The sequence below is a fragment of the Myodes glareolus genome, chromosome 18 (assembly GCF_982192425.1).
Source record: "Myodes glareolus chromosome 18, mMyoGla1.1, whole genome shotgun sequence".
NCBI lineage: Eukaryota > Metazoa > Chordata > Mammalia > Rodentia > Cricetidae > Myodes > Myodes glareolus.
In genome coordinates, this window is record NC_142043.1 from 52,650,869 (window position 1) to 52,664,618 (window position 13,750).

General features: G+C 48.1%; 2 protein-coding genes across 3 annotated transcripts in view; one reads left to right on the top strand and one right to left on the bottom strand.

Annotated features, from left to right (window-relative positions):
* Reep3 (receptor accessory protein 3) overlaps positions 1-2,090 on the bottom strand; it is a 78,004-nt gene extending 75,914 nt beyond the window's left edge. The window contains exon 1 of the mRNA XM_085679718.2: positions 1,940-2,090. Within this exon, the coding sequence (XP_085535844.1) occupies positions 1,940-1,971 (32 nt within the window). The 5' untranslated portion in view covers positions 1,972-2,090. The remainder of the gene's footprint in view (positions 1-1,939) is intronic.
* Positions 1,689-13,750, top strand: part of Jmjd1c (jumonji domain containing 1C) — a 170,403-nt gene continuing 158,341 nt past the window's right edge. The window contains exon 1 of one of the 2 annotated variants that reach the window (XM_087898192.1): positions 1,689-1,840. The gene's annotated coding sequence lies outside the window, so the exon portion shown is untranslated. Of the gene's footprint in view, positions 1,841-2,159; positions 2,254-13,750 lie in introns of those variants that run through there. The other variant, XM_087898194.1, reaches the window with a different exon arrangement.

Below are 13,750 nucleotides of genomic sequence, written 5' to 3' on the forward strand. Positions count from 1 at the left end.
CCCACTGGCTGACAAGGCAGGTGTGCAAGCTTTCTTCAGTGAGGTGCCCTTTTCCACTGGCTCCACTCAGAGTATCTGGGGATTACCAACTCTTGAACAATGGTGACGCTTTCTCCCTCCCTGCTCCCTTGAGTTCACACTGTAATCTACCTGGGCTCTGGTTTACAACAATCCACCTATCAGAAATCTCTTCCCTTCTTCCTCTTTGGCTGTCTAGATTAGGTTTGTTCCTTAAGGTCTATTTTGAATGTAATCTCTCTTGCCTTCTTTGATGACTCTCCAACCGCATATAATCTCTTCCTTGTCTAACACTGGGTATTAGCCTCATAAGGTTTGACATTCTGACCTGTACAGTAGATATCTGAGAATGTGCAATGTCTGTTCCAGTAAGATCTCCTACATGGTACTGACCTTTGTGTTGGGGGCAGCACTAGGAACATATTCCTTTTCAAAAACGAAAACAAAACTTTCGTGAATGCAAACTCACCCAATCTGTTCCATAATTTTCCATCAGTAGAAATGGTCAAAGAGATCAAAAAACAAATGCAGTTTTTTTTTTTTTTAAATGGGGGATTTAATTTCAATGCTTGGGCAAAGCAGTTGAGAGATTTCTGGTAGCCTAGTAGAGTCAACTATACTTCAGTGGCAAAAAGTATGCCTGGATTATGGGGAAACCCAAAGATTGCCATGGAAAAGGCTAAAAAACAATTTGAAGACATCCGTGGTATAACTCTATTTATTTTGGGTTTTAAGATGAACACAAGAAGTTCATAGACTTCAAAGCTTGAGGCGTTTTGCAAAATGACAAATTTTGAATGCATTGCAAATTAGGTTACCTAGTTCACTTCCAAATGAAATAAAACCAAGCTAGATAATTTAGCTACTCCGTAGTGAAAAGAGAGAGAGAGAGAAAAAAAAAAAAGCCCAAGTAATGTTATTTTCTCCCTTCAAATTATAAGCTAATCAGCGAGGCCTGCTACCTCATATAAACATTTCATTAAGGTACTCAGATGACATTACTCCTACATGAATAATGAATCCCCGTCCCCAGGCTCAACCTAAATTACCGCAGTTTACTTGGTGACTTTCTTTTAGAGCAGAGAGGGCTAAGGTGGAAGCCAGGGAAAAGAACCGGTTTAACTTGTATTCAAATACCTTTGCAGATTAAACAACACAACTTCCAACCCCCTTCTTCCCCGACCCGCAGCTCTGGCAGGTATCACAATAAAGTGAAAAGATGATGTGAACAAAGGGGACAGACACCTGCGCCTCCTCTATCGCAAATATTTCTTCCCAAACAGGGCCCGAGGGAGGGTTTGGCCGACCTTTCAAGATCAGGCTCCTTCCTGGGTTAGCGGTCTACCTAGGACCCCTGAGCAGGGCTCCGCAGTCAGGGCTCTAACAACCATCTCTCCTCCTACTACACGTGACCGCGGGGCGCACGGCCGCCGGGGACACAGACACCGCAACGCGGTAGACCTGGTGACAAAGGCTCGGGCGCATCCGGAGCCCCGCCGGCCTCCCGCGCTCAGCGTCGGCGGAGCCTGCGCAGGGCGGTGCCGCGCAGCGCGGGCCGCGGGAGCGGGAGCCGCAGCCGGGAGCGCGCCGCGGAGCCGAGCAGAGCCCGCCGCGCGCACCGCCGGGCAGCGGAGGAGCCGAGAAGCCGAGGAGGAGCCGAGCAGCGCCCGGCGCGCAGCCGACGAGCCGAGGAGCGGAAGAGAAGCCGAGCAGAGCCCGTCGAGCGCCAGGGAGCCGCTCCACGGAGCAGAGCCCGCCGCCCGCCCGCGCTCTGCTCCCAGCGCCGCCGCCGCCCCGGAGCCCCGCAGCGACTCAGACACGGGTGAGCAGCAGGCCGCGCACGGCCCGTCGTGCTCGGCTCCGCAACCGGGCCACGAGCGCTTCTTTCCCCTTCTTCCCCCCAGTCCCCTCCGGCACTTACACCACAGCTCGGGAGATCATCCAGGACACCATCTTTCCGGCCACTGGGCCGCTGACCGCAGGCCGCGCGCTCCCCGCTCGCGCTCCCCGGGGCCGCGCTGGAGCCCTCGGGAGCCGGCCCGGTGTGTGCGCGCGGCGCCCGGAGCCGCCCGGCGCCCGGTCCCCCGCCCGCCCCCGCCCGCGGCCCCGCGCCCCAGCCGGCCCCGCCCCTGCGCTCCGCTGATAGGCGGCGGCTCCGGGACCCCGACGGGCGCTGCGCTCCACCGACCTGCGCGGCTACCTCGCTTCCCTGCGTCGGGGGACGCCGGTCGGGCGGTGAGAATGCGTGGGAGCCGAGGCCGGGCGCGGGGAGGAACCGGGCTGGGGAAGTGCGGCTCCGGTGCTCACGGAAGCCCGGCAGCCAGGGCCTAGCCTAGGCCTGGGTTGGGGATCGCGAGGCTCGTGGTGCAATGCAGGGGCCAAGGGAGAGCGTTTGGGGTCATGTTTGGAGTGATGGGCAGCGGTGGTGGCGAGGCCGCGCTGGGCCCCCTGGGGCACCTTTTCCGTCGGCCCCAGCCAACTCTTGTATTGCCTGCCACATAACCCGAGTAAAACGTGGACCCAGGATTTCCGACCGGTGGTGCTGTTTACAAGTGTCCTTATTTTTTTCTCCTTTCCGGTGTGTGTGCGCGTGGGGGGAGGGGTAGATTACTGCTTACACGGTCTAAAATTTGAAACTCCTGAGTTTTGGGTGACAAGTATCAAATTGGGCAAATGACCTTTAAGTTACTGTTGGTGTTTTTCCCTTAGTCCCCTGGTTGAAGCAGTAGTAAAAGTTCTGCTAAAGCTGGGAAGTCTGTAATGTGGGCTTGGTGCCTTTAATTAAAGTACTAGAAAATATGATGGCTCATACTATAATTTAATCTTTTTGTTCCCCAGTTTCCCCATAATAAAAAGAGGCTAATAATACCGTAGCTTACCTCTTGCTTTTCAAGGGTGATGTAAGGTATTGCTAATTAATGTGTTTAGGAAGGTCTTGGATTTGCCTGGAATGGTATCAAGGGACAGGGGTAGATTATCCTCAGTTCCTTTTAATGAATGAGGTTTATAAATTAAGACTTTTGGTTAGTAAAGAAAGGCGCAGGCGAGGCCTGATGGTGAAGGCCTTGTGATCCCAGCACCCTAGAGGCCGAGGCCTGCCCCAATCCATCCGCAGAACCAGGAAGCAGAGAACACAAGCTGCCTTCTGCTCTTCGGTTCTTTCTGCTTATTTACATTTAAGAATCTGGACTTTTCTTTCAGGGGCTACAATGATAATTTGTGTTTGCCCTGAGTATTTAGGTTGGCCATTATTCAGCGTTATCTGGGAGTCATGTTTGCCGTCTAAGCCCCAGGTTTCTGGTGTACTCGGTGTCCTTCGTATCCTTCCATGGGCACCGGTCCTGTAATGTCTCGACAGCCTTCATCCCTGACCCCTAATATGCTGTTCCCCACCTCTCTTCTCGGAGCCACACCGTGTTTTCATGCCTTTGATTGCATTTTTTTTTTCTTGAATGCTTTATTCCTATTCTCTACCTTCCTGGCCTTGATTTTCCTGATACTTGTGTGCTTACCCCCCCACCCCCACTCCCTGGGCCCCTTGTAACTTATACCTTAAATTTCTGGACTTTTCTCACTCGTACTCATTTAGTTTCTTTTAGTACCTATCAGGCACTGGTGTTTTTTTTTTTTGTTTGTGTGTTTGTTTTTGTTTGCGGGATACAGCCCCCTTGTTCCTATTTCAAAAAGCCAGGGGTTGTAAACCACCTACCCTGTGCTGCTACAGTGTTGTTGAGTCATCCCCACACTCCAGACAGCCCTGGAGTGTTGATTCTCTTTGATACCATGGAAACGGAGGTTTAGAGAACTTAACTCATTAGTCAGTGATCGCATAGTTCATAGGTAATAGAGCTGGACTCCAATATTGTGATTCATACCTAAATTGGGTGGGAGCTAGTTGGTCCGGGGAGGTTGCTCTCTAGGGGGAAATTAGCAACCTTCTCCCGCCTCCCCCTTAGTGGTTTGTAATTGGGATTAACCACTAACATGTGGTGGATGGGGGCAGGGATGCTATGCTTTTTGCTATGTGCGGGACATGCTGAACAAAGAATGTTCCTGTGTCCTTCATGGCTTAGGAATATCATGCTTGACATTCTTGTAATATTTGTAACTATCTGAGCCTGAAGTTTCCACTTTATAAAGTCATCGTTTTAACCAAGAATGAATTTTCTTGTATCTGTCTCTGTCCATTCCTGTTGTATAGATTAAAGGAAGGTTTGATCTGTTGATGAGCAATTGTTTATAGTTTTGGAACACTGCATCATAAGCAGATTTGCAGTACAGCCATGTCCAGTTACTATTTTGCCCCAGCGTTCAAATGTTGGCATGCTTTTTTTTTATAACTTATTTTCATTTCCCCTTTCCCATTTATCATTTTATTTAGGGTAGATGGATTCTGTTTGAAATTGTTGGTAGGAAGCTTATTCGTTTTCATTTCAGAGTGGTAGAGTAAATTTCAGAAAGTGTTTGACAGATGGGCCACGTAGAAGCTGATATGGCTGAGGACTATTGACCTAAATAAGCATCAGTATATCCAAGGAGGAACCTCTTGTGGAAAGGGCCCAGCTTTTAGAGGTGGCTGTTTCGGTTACTGAATCTCAGATCTACTAATAGATGGCCATTAGATATATGCTCCACTGCGTAAGATGAGGCTTAGGCACTATGTGAGAAAAGAAAATACAGTATCTTCTGCCCAGATGCGTGCATACGTGTGCGCGCGTGCGTGTGTGTGTGTGTGTGTGTGCATGCACATGCGTGTGTCCCAAGGCCAGAGAGTGGGGGTCAGGCATCCTCTGTTGTCTTATCCTTGAGGCAGGGTCATTCTGGAATAGGAGAGGATATGTCTTCAGCTATTCTATTACCTAGCAAATCCTACCGATTCTCCTGTCATTGCCCCTTACCACACTGAGGTTAAAGGAACATGGGTAACCACGCCTGGCTTATGGGGTTTGGGTGGGGGTGCTGGGATAGGAACTCTGGTCTTCTTGGCTGAGGATCAAGCACCGTTAACCACAGCCTCCTCTCCAGCTCTGAGGAGCTTTTGACCATCTTCCTTGGCATGCTTGCCATCATTCCATATAGAACAAACTTAAAGCCATTGTTTTTGTTTTTGTACATCTCACCACTGTTTGTGTGTTGTGTGTGGCAATGCTTCCTTCCTTGTGTTATGCAAAGACAGTTTTCTTCTGTGGCTTCAGTTCAGGTTTGATGGGAGGCGGTGTATGTAGGGCAGAGGACTCTTTCTCAGGAGACCTGCTTCTCTTACCAGCACTGAGGTGACTGGTGAGTCAGTGTGTTTTGTTCTGAAGAAATATGTTAATGGGTGGTGATCAAACGTGGAGGGTTTTAAGACCCATTTCAAAGACTTGCTTTCACTACCAGCTTCTTCACTTCATGCTCCTAAGAGATAGTGGAATGCACATCTTTTGCTTGTTAAGGGGGTTGATTTATTAGCAAATCAACAGAGGAGGAAAGTACCTCAGTCCAGAGAGAGATCCCATTATATAGAGCAGAATTACAGGGTACAGAGATAGTGTCTAATCGTGTAATTATTAATGAATATGCTAATGAGACCGAATACTAGGTCACCTTCCCATTTCTAATAGGAGAGTGTTTTTAAATAATTGAAAGTACTTTCATTTGTAAAGAGTCTCAAATTACCAAATTACTTTAGTACTAATTTAGAGAACGGCGGTGGGGGAGACCGACTTGGAGGAAGAAGCTTTATCTTGCTGTGTGCTGCAGATGGGCACCCACCTGTCTGCCCCTTTCTTCGCCAGTCTCTTTGGGTGTTAGATCTGCAGCAGAGTAGAGTTTGGCATCTGGCATGGAAATTGACTTATACAGAGCTGCTGCTGAAAGTCCGATAAGATCGAATTAGAATAGACAGATTAGATTTGGAGTTAGGTAATCAGGACAGGTATCGATAAGAGGCGCTTACCAGCTCACCATAGGGAAAGCAAAATGCATTGGATAGCTAGTTCTTGGAAGCCTCGCTGGGAGCTGGCATTGTTTCAGGTCTTTACATTTAGGAAATAGCCTCACCTGAAACCTGGATTAGGACCAAAGAGCTTTCTCCATCTTCCTGGTTAAAAAGAAAAAAAAAAAAACCCACTATGTTAAATGGCAGAGACACACTTGAGGCCCTTTCGGCGTTCATCTGAAACACAGCAGATTAAATCACAGTCCCTTGTTTTAAAGATTTAGATTTGTGGTTCCAGAAAACTGTAGGATTTATGGTCTAATTTTCAGAAAGTTAAAATACTGGACAATCCCATTCTGTGGCTGTTTCGCCTGGAAAACAGAAAATGTAAAAACATGTATTGATGCTGTGTGGTAATGTGAAACCCAGCAAGTGAAGTTGAGAAGTGAAATGGAGAAGAATTGAGTCTTTTTGAGCCACTGTCTTCAGCCATCGTCAGAAAATTTCATTTTTGTTTAAGTTCTATCAGATACTAAAGGAACAAATTAAGTGCCATCTTTTTCAGAAGACAGAGGGGGCTTTTGTTATATCTGTCCTCTCTCTCTCAAACACTTACACCAGAGTTCTGTAATTCCTAACCTCCTTCTTGCTAATAGCTTGGGGACCATTCCTAGGTATAAGGTGATTTAATGGGCAGCTACCTGCCAAGTAAACAAGAGACCACCATTTTGTGACGAGATGCCAACATCTTTAACAAGATACTAGCAAACGGAGCCCAGTAATGTATGAAAAATTACACTCTATAACAAAGTGGGACATCCCAGGTGTGAAGGGCTGAATTGGCAATAGAAAAATCACTTAAAATAATTTTATCACATCAACAGGCTAAGAAAGAAAAGCAATATGGTCATATCAGTGCACACCAGAAAAGCACTTGACAAGCCCAAGACCGGTTCATTATGAAAAGTGTTCACCAAAGAGGAATAAAGAGGGGCTTCGTTGGTTGGTGAAGAATGTCACCAAAACTGTAGATGATCATAGTTCATGGTGAAGAATTGAATGCTTTCTTGCTAGGGTCAGGAGCGTGAGAGAGATGCCCCCATCAACATTGCTTTTCAGCAACGATTACAAAATAGGCCAAGGATCTTAAGAGATGCCTCATCCGGGAGGAAGCACCTCTGACACGTAAGCACGTGAAAAGGGCCCAGCCTCCATCTGTCACAGGTTGACAAGGTGGGGATACATTTCACACGTGTTAGGTTGACTCAGTCCAGAGCACTGGGGCAGCAGTGCAGGCTGGGGTTCAGGGCACTAGGGGGGCAGTCCAGTGAGGATGTGCACAAAAGGCACAGCCAGATTGAAAGGCAGCTTCTCCCAACTCAAATGTGTTCTTAACTGTTGAGCCCGATGATCTCAGCCCCTCCGGTGCTGGTGTAGATTACAGGGAAACCTGCAGGCGTCTCTAGCAGCTTTATTCACATTCGTCAGAGTTCACACGTGACCAAGATGTCCTTCAGTAGTGAGCAGATAAACTCTAATAAGCTTAGACAGCGCTGAAAGAGAGGAAGCAGTCAAGTCCAGGAAACCTCACCCTACATTCTTACGAAAGAAACACTTCCTGAAGAGTCTGAGCGCTGTGTGCACTGTGACTTCAAGCTTGTGACCTGAAAAGGCAAAACCGTGCGCAGCAGAAAGTTCTCCTAGCTGTGGGGTGTGTCACACAATAAAGCGTCCCTGTCCTTGTCCTGCAGAGACTCACAGGAGGGAGTCATGATACATGTGCTAAAACCTGTAGGATGTACAAGATCAGTCAGGACCCGTGGGTAAGCTGTGGAGTGTGAGGAAAGCCAGTCTGTGTGGAGTGTTGATAGCACCAATGTACCACATTAGTTACCGGGGTACCTCTTTCTCTTCCTCCTCCTCGTCCTTCTTGCTGCTCTCGCAGGTCAGACCCAAGCTTTCTTCTTAAATCCCAGCCTTGAAACAACAACATTGCTTCTCATTCATGGTTCTCACTTTCCCCCTACATGATGTTGACCAAACTAGCAAATCCTTGCTAAGAAGGGAAGTTGATGGGGCTGGTGAGGTGGCTCAGCAGATGGAGATGTTGCCCCCAAGACTGACAACCTGGGTTTGATCCCCAGGACACACGTGGGAGGAGAGGACTGACTCCTACAAGGGGGTCCTAGGATCCTCACGAGCGTGCTGCGGCGTGAACCTAGACACACAGCGTGGTTGCACAGGCAAATAATGGTGGAAAGAAAGGGAAGTTGAGTGAAGGGTGGAACACTGCGTGTGCTCACATGTTAGTGAACTTTGTCAGCTCATATGACAATCTTCCCCCTCCCTCCCTCTCTCTTTCTTCCTAAGACAGGGTCTCACTGTGTCTCTCTAGCTGGCCTGGAACCCACTCTGTAGACCACACTGGCCTCTAACTCAGTGAGATCTGCCTGCCTCTGTCTCCTGAGTGCTGGTGTTAAAGACTGGACCACTCTACTCCGCTCTAGTGTCTTCATTATTAAGGAAACTAGATAAAAAGTTGCTCCGCTGCCACTTTACCCTCCAAATAACTGTATTGCTGAGAATGCTCTGATCCTCACAGGTTGTCGGTAGACGATGAATTTAAGCGTCTCAGAGGACAGCCTGCCCGTGCCGTGGGTGCCAGGCCTTTGGTTGTGCACTCCTCTCTTGAGACATGGTCTGGGCCTGTTGTTTCACACTGTAGCTCCTGTTCTTGTGCCTCTCCTTTGCATTTTAAAAGCTGACTGTGCTTGCTGTGTCTCAAACTTACCTGTAAGTTTAAATCTGTGATTTAAATTCTCCTACCTGAATCCATACTCTAGCCTTCTCATAGTCTCTAGTTTGGGTTCAGAAACTTTGGTTTTTCTCTGTTTAGCTTTGGTGCCTGTCCTGGAACTCGCTCTTTAGACCTCGAACTCGCAGAGAACTGCCTGCCCCTGCCTTCTGAGTGCTGGGATTAAAGATGTGTGTTACCACTGCCCAGCAGGGGATTCAGACACTTTTAAAGCCAGCTCGTGTAATTAGAGTGTAATTAGTTCTATCAAAGGATCATCGTGGTTACTATAGACTTTTAAGTTTGTGAACTTCTGTCGCTGCTGAAGTTAGCCGAGACCTTGGAGAGGTTAGGACACCAGCCCGTGGTTCCTTGACTTTCCATTCTTCCTATCCTGAGATTTTGTGTTTGCTCTCCCACCTGCCCATTCTGAGAATCCCCGCAGAGGCCCTTGATCTTTCTCACACCTTCCTAGATGTTCTCCAAGCCTTCTTGTTTTCTTTACTTAATACTAGGTGTTGAGACTTACTTTTCCTTGTAAGCCTGGCTTCTTGATTTCTTCTGCTGTGTAGGATTACTACTGTTTGAGTATATGTCAGTATATTTTTTTCTTTTCAATCGTTGATGCTTTGGATGTTTGGAGCATTTGTTTGTTTGTTCTGTTTTGCCTCAGCTACATATGTGACTGTTTATGGTATGTGACATGTAGCGCATGTTCTAAAAGCTATAGGGGGAGAGTCTAGTAGTAGACTCCACACTGAGCGTGTCTAAGACCCTGTCTTAACTCCAGAAACCCAGACATAAAAATAAAAATATACTGTCAACACCTTCAATGGTCGCCATATGGGTTCTGCCAGCTGTCCCGTGACAAAATACTTGAACAGTTACCTCAAAGGAAGGTGAGGGTCAGAGGTCTCAGCCGGGCCACTTGGCTAGGTGTTTTTCTGTGCCTGCCTAAGGCAGAGAGAGCATCATGGCTGGGCACATGCTCCCGAGAGCTGTCATTCTCTTTTCCCCTTCTTGGGAGGAGGGGAAGAGGTAAGCCAGGGTCACAGTATCCTTCAAAGCTGTGCCCTCCTGCTCCCCAAGTTTTTACCACCTCCCACTAGTACCAACAGCTGGGGATCAGGCTCCAACCTTGCAAGAACATTCCCGATCCAAACATAACAGCATTCATTCTAGCAGATGTTAGCCTTCCTGACAGCAGGATGTGGCGCACACACCCCAGCTTGCTTTGTTTAGCTGTCCTCACAGTGGGTCTCTAGGTGTCACTTCAGTTCCTCATTCTGGAGATGAAAGCAGAACCCTTTGTCCGTTGTATAATGTTCATCTCGTGTTTACGAGAAGCTCATCTTAGATCTGGAGAAAAGGAATAATCAAATCAGCAAGTCCAGTGAAATGGAGAAAGGCAGTTATTCTTTGAAATATTAAGGAGAGACATATTCTGGGACAGATTGGTGCTACTGTAGTGGAGTTTAGGTTGATGCCCGGCTCAGTGAGTGGTGTGCTGTCCTGAAAGGCTTCCTAAGTAGGAAAGGCTCCGGGTTGGAGTCACCTACTTTTGGGTTAGCCTGGAAGGTTGGGCTTATGATTCCAGGTCCAGCACAGGTGTGGTGTGTTCTCAGCATAGGGAATTATTTATAAATCACCGAAAGAATTGAACATGGAAGTGTATGAAGTCTCTTTGTACGTGTTACACTGTCATGGAGACGTGTGAGATGTTTTTAGGTCAGTAACGATCCGTCGCACATTTCCAGACAGCTTTTGCAGTGGAGAGACCATGGGATTCGGGAGACACACACTTTCACTATAGAGAAAAGAACATATGTGCAGCCAGTGACTACTGTTAGGATAATGTGCCACATATACTGATTAGGAGAAATTAAAACGGCAGAGAGAAATTGCTCTTTTTGAAGGAACAAACCTCAGCTGTTTCAAAAAGGTGATTTGCCGTCAGGGTCTCCCACGGGAGATAAAGAGCACTGAAAAGCGTGGGAAGAGGGAAGCACAGAGGCTACACCCAGTCGGCTCTGCAGCAAACACAAGCCAGACGTCTGCTGGTTCAGTGCAATCATCGGGTTGCACAGGTCACAGGCCCAGTCAGTGTTAAGATGCTCCCTTCACCCTTTCAGGTGCCAGTTGCAAGCCCCAGGTTCAGCTGCTCGTGTCTCTTCTTCCCTTTTTTTCATCCTCTCCCTGCCTTCCTTCCCCTGCCTGTCTCGTGTTGGGGATTGAGTTCAGGGTCTTGTGCCTGCCTTTGTGGCTTATGTACCCCCGAGCTATGCCCCAGACTCTACCAAGTTTTTCCATGGCTCAGTAATTTGCTCTAAGATAGACGAAGAGAGGCATAGGGTAAGGTAAGAGAAAGGGCAGCAGCTTCCTGACCCTTCTAGGGGTGTGCCAACTGAGGATCCTTGTCGACAACCTGGAAATTCTCCATAGTCCTGTTAGAAGCGTGGACAGCCATGTCAAGATGTGCTCGCTCACACAGCCAGTTCCCTGGCAGTATACTGCGTGAGGACCCTGCAGGCCTGCCTGCTCCAGAGACTGTCTGCTTTAACCTTCTTGGCTGGCTGTGCTTTATTTCTTCTCAGGGTATGGGTGGGGCCTCTGCAGAAAGGAAGGCATTACTATCCACTGTAGGCAGGGGCAGGTGAGAGGATTTTATGAGCAGCTAAAGGCAGAAAGGAGAGGGACAGATAGAGTTTCTGTGGTCTGCCTTGGGGCCAGAAACCATGGATGGAAAAAAACAAAATTATGTATCACAATGTGACATCATTTCTCGTTCTCTGTCATTAAGTTTTACCTTTCTGAATCAGTGCGGCTTCTCAGCCACCACCTCCCTACTGCCTGGCACAGCAAACAGCATGGAATTTCTGGTACCTAAGCGAGAAGATGTGGCTGTTTACCCCTTTCCCCCTACCAGTGACTTCCCCGTGCTCTGTGTTAGATTCCACCTCGACCCATGGAGCCCTGTGTGCACTGATCTTTCCATGTGTCCAAAATGGATGTGTCGCTCTCTCTCTGTCCTTTTCCTGTTTCTTGTAAACATGGCATCCTATTATTTCCTCCCCTGGGGCCTTTGCCGTTCCCTGTTTCAGAATGAACACCTGGCAGGTTCAGCTGGAGACGCAGCGACTCCACACTGCTCCTCAGACTGCCTTCTTAGTGTGGTCCAGATTCCAAGGCAGCCCTGTCATCTCTTACCCAATCTCCCCTGGCCTGCCACGGGTTGTTTTACTCTGCAGTAGTTACCGTTGGCTTCTGTCCTTAGTGTCCGTGTGTTCGTCCTCCAGTTAAGCTGTACGTTGTCAGTGCAGGAATGTCGTCTGGCCTGCTTCGCTGTTTCGCCCCTAGTTACACCTAAGAAGGCACAGAGACAGGATGTTTGATTCCATAGTTTTTGCTCTCAGGCTGCAATTTCTTTAATCAACCAAAAAGTGTTGAAGAGACCTGAAATCGGCCATCCTAGAATGACCAGTGTATTGTTGTCTTGGTTCAAGTGGAACTTACCAAGCAGGCGTGCTAGGGAAACAGGCCTTAGCCTGGGAACACACCCTTAATCAATTTCAGAATGATCTAGAGTTCGGAGAAGGGCTCAGCTGGAGAGTAAGTACTTCCGGGAGATGTTGATGAGGTAGAAGGAGCGAGAGGCCCAGCTGCTTGTTTGACCGAGGGCAAGTTAGTCAACAGATAACCTGAGAATCAGACTAAAGAAGAGAGGAGCTGAGCAAATGGGGAGAAAGAACTGCTCAGGGTTGCACCGGGGAGTCACCGGACACCTTGCACTGCCTTTGTCTTGATGGAAGTTGCTGAGTGTTAAGTTGCTTAGGCTCTCTGACAGTGAGAAGAGGTTGTGGCGTTGGAGCGTGGGCTGCGGAATGTGGAGGACAGCCGAGGATTTGAACGGGGGACTGAAGGGCGGGTGGAGCACTGTTTGGCAGCAGTCTGCTGATAGATCCATTGCACATCCCTGAGGTCATCCAGTCCATCGTCTTCCAGACTGCTCACAGAAAAGGTCTCCTAATTGTTCCCCACTCTGAGCCCTGCATCACAAACATGCCTTTTTGTCAGAGACCTTTAATTATTAATGCTTTCCCTTTTTTAAGCCCAGGATGCTGTCTATACTGAATTGACCTAAGTTGAACTAAAAGCCCTAAGCCTAAACAGAACCCTGTTCTAGTTATGGCCTTAAGACAGCTAAATGGTTAGCTCATGTGGACTTCTGAAGGATTAGAGGTGGGTGTGGGCTTTCGGAGCTTAGCTGGTTAAGGCCCACACTCATTTCTCAGGCCCTCTGTCTTCAGATCGCTGTCATCTAGGAGCTGGGTTTGTTCACTTAGCTTTTCCGACCCAGTCCCATTTGCAAAATGCGTATAATGGCCCTGCTTCATTGAGTGACTTTGAGTTCTCCTTAGATAATAATGCCTTTTAGCTCTTGGCATATTGCCTGATCCATAATCTGCGTGTAGTAATTATTGTCTTGTTCTCTGAATTATCTTACAGAATTTGGACTTGAACCTTGATTTAAAGTCTTATTTATTGCAGAGCATAGGATCAAATGCAGGGCCTTGCATATGTTAGACAGGAGGTCAATTGAGGTAAGATGGATAGGGGGAGATTAAGAGGTGGGAAGGGAAACAGGAGGAGCCCCTTTCTGGGGAGTTTGATTGGTTCCCCACCCCTGCAGCTGAGAATCCAGTGCACTTATCAGCATTTGCTAGGAGGTTGTCTGTAGTGACTTTTCAAATCAGGATGTTGAAATAGCCGCGAGCTATGCTCCAGGCCCTTGACTGTGTGACCTTTGCTAGCTGTAAACCTACAGTCTTCTAGGAATGTGTAGTACGTGTGACCCTGGCTTTGCCTTCTCAGGCCACACTCTTCTGCACAGCACCTCGGCACCGTCCTATTATCTCACTGGCCCACAAGAGGGAACCGTTTCTTCCCAACACTGTGGAGATGTAACTTGAGAGCCAGAGCCACCAGAGATCCTATGGATGGCTACTGTTAGAACTCTT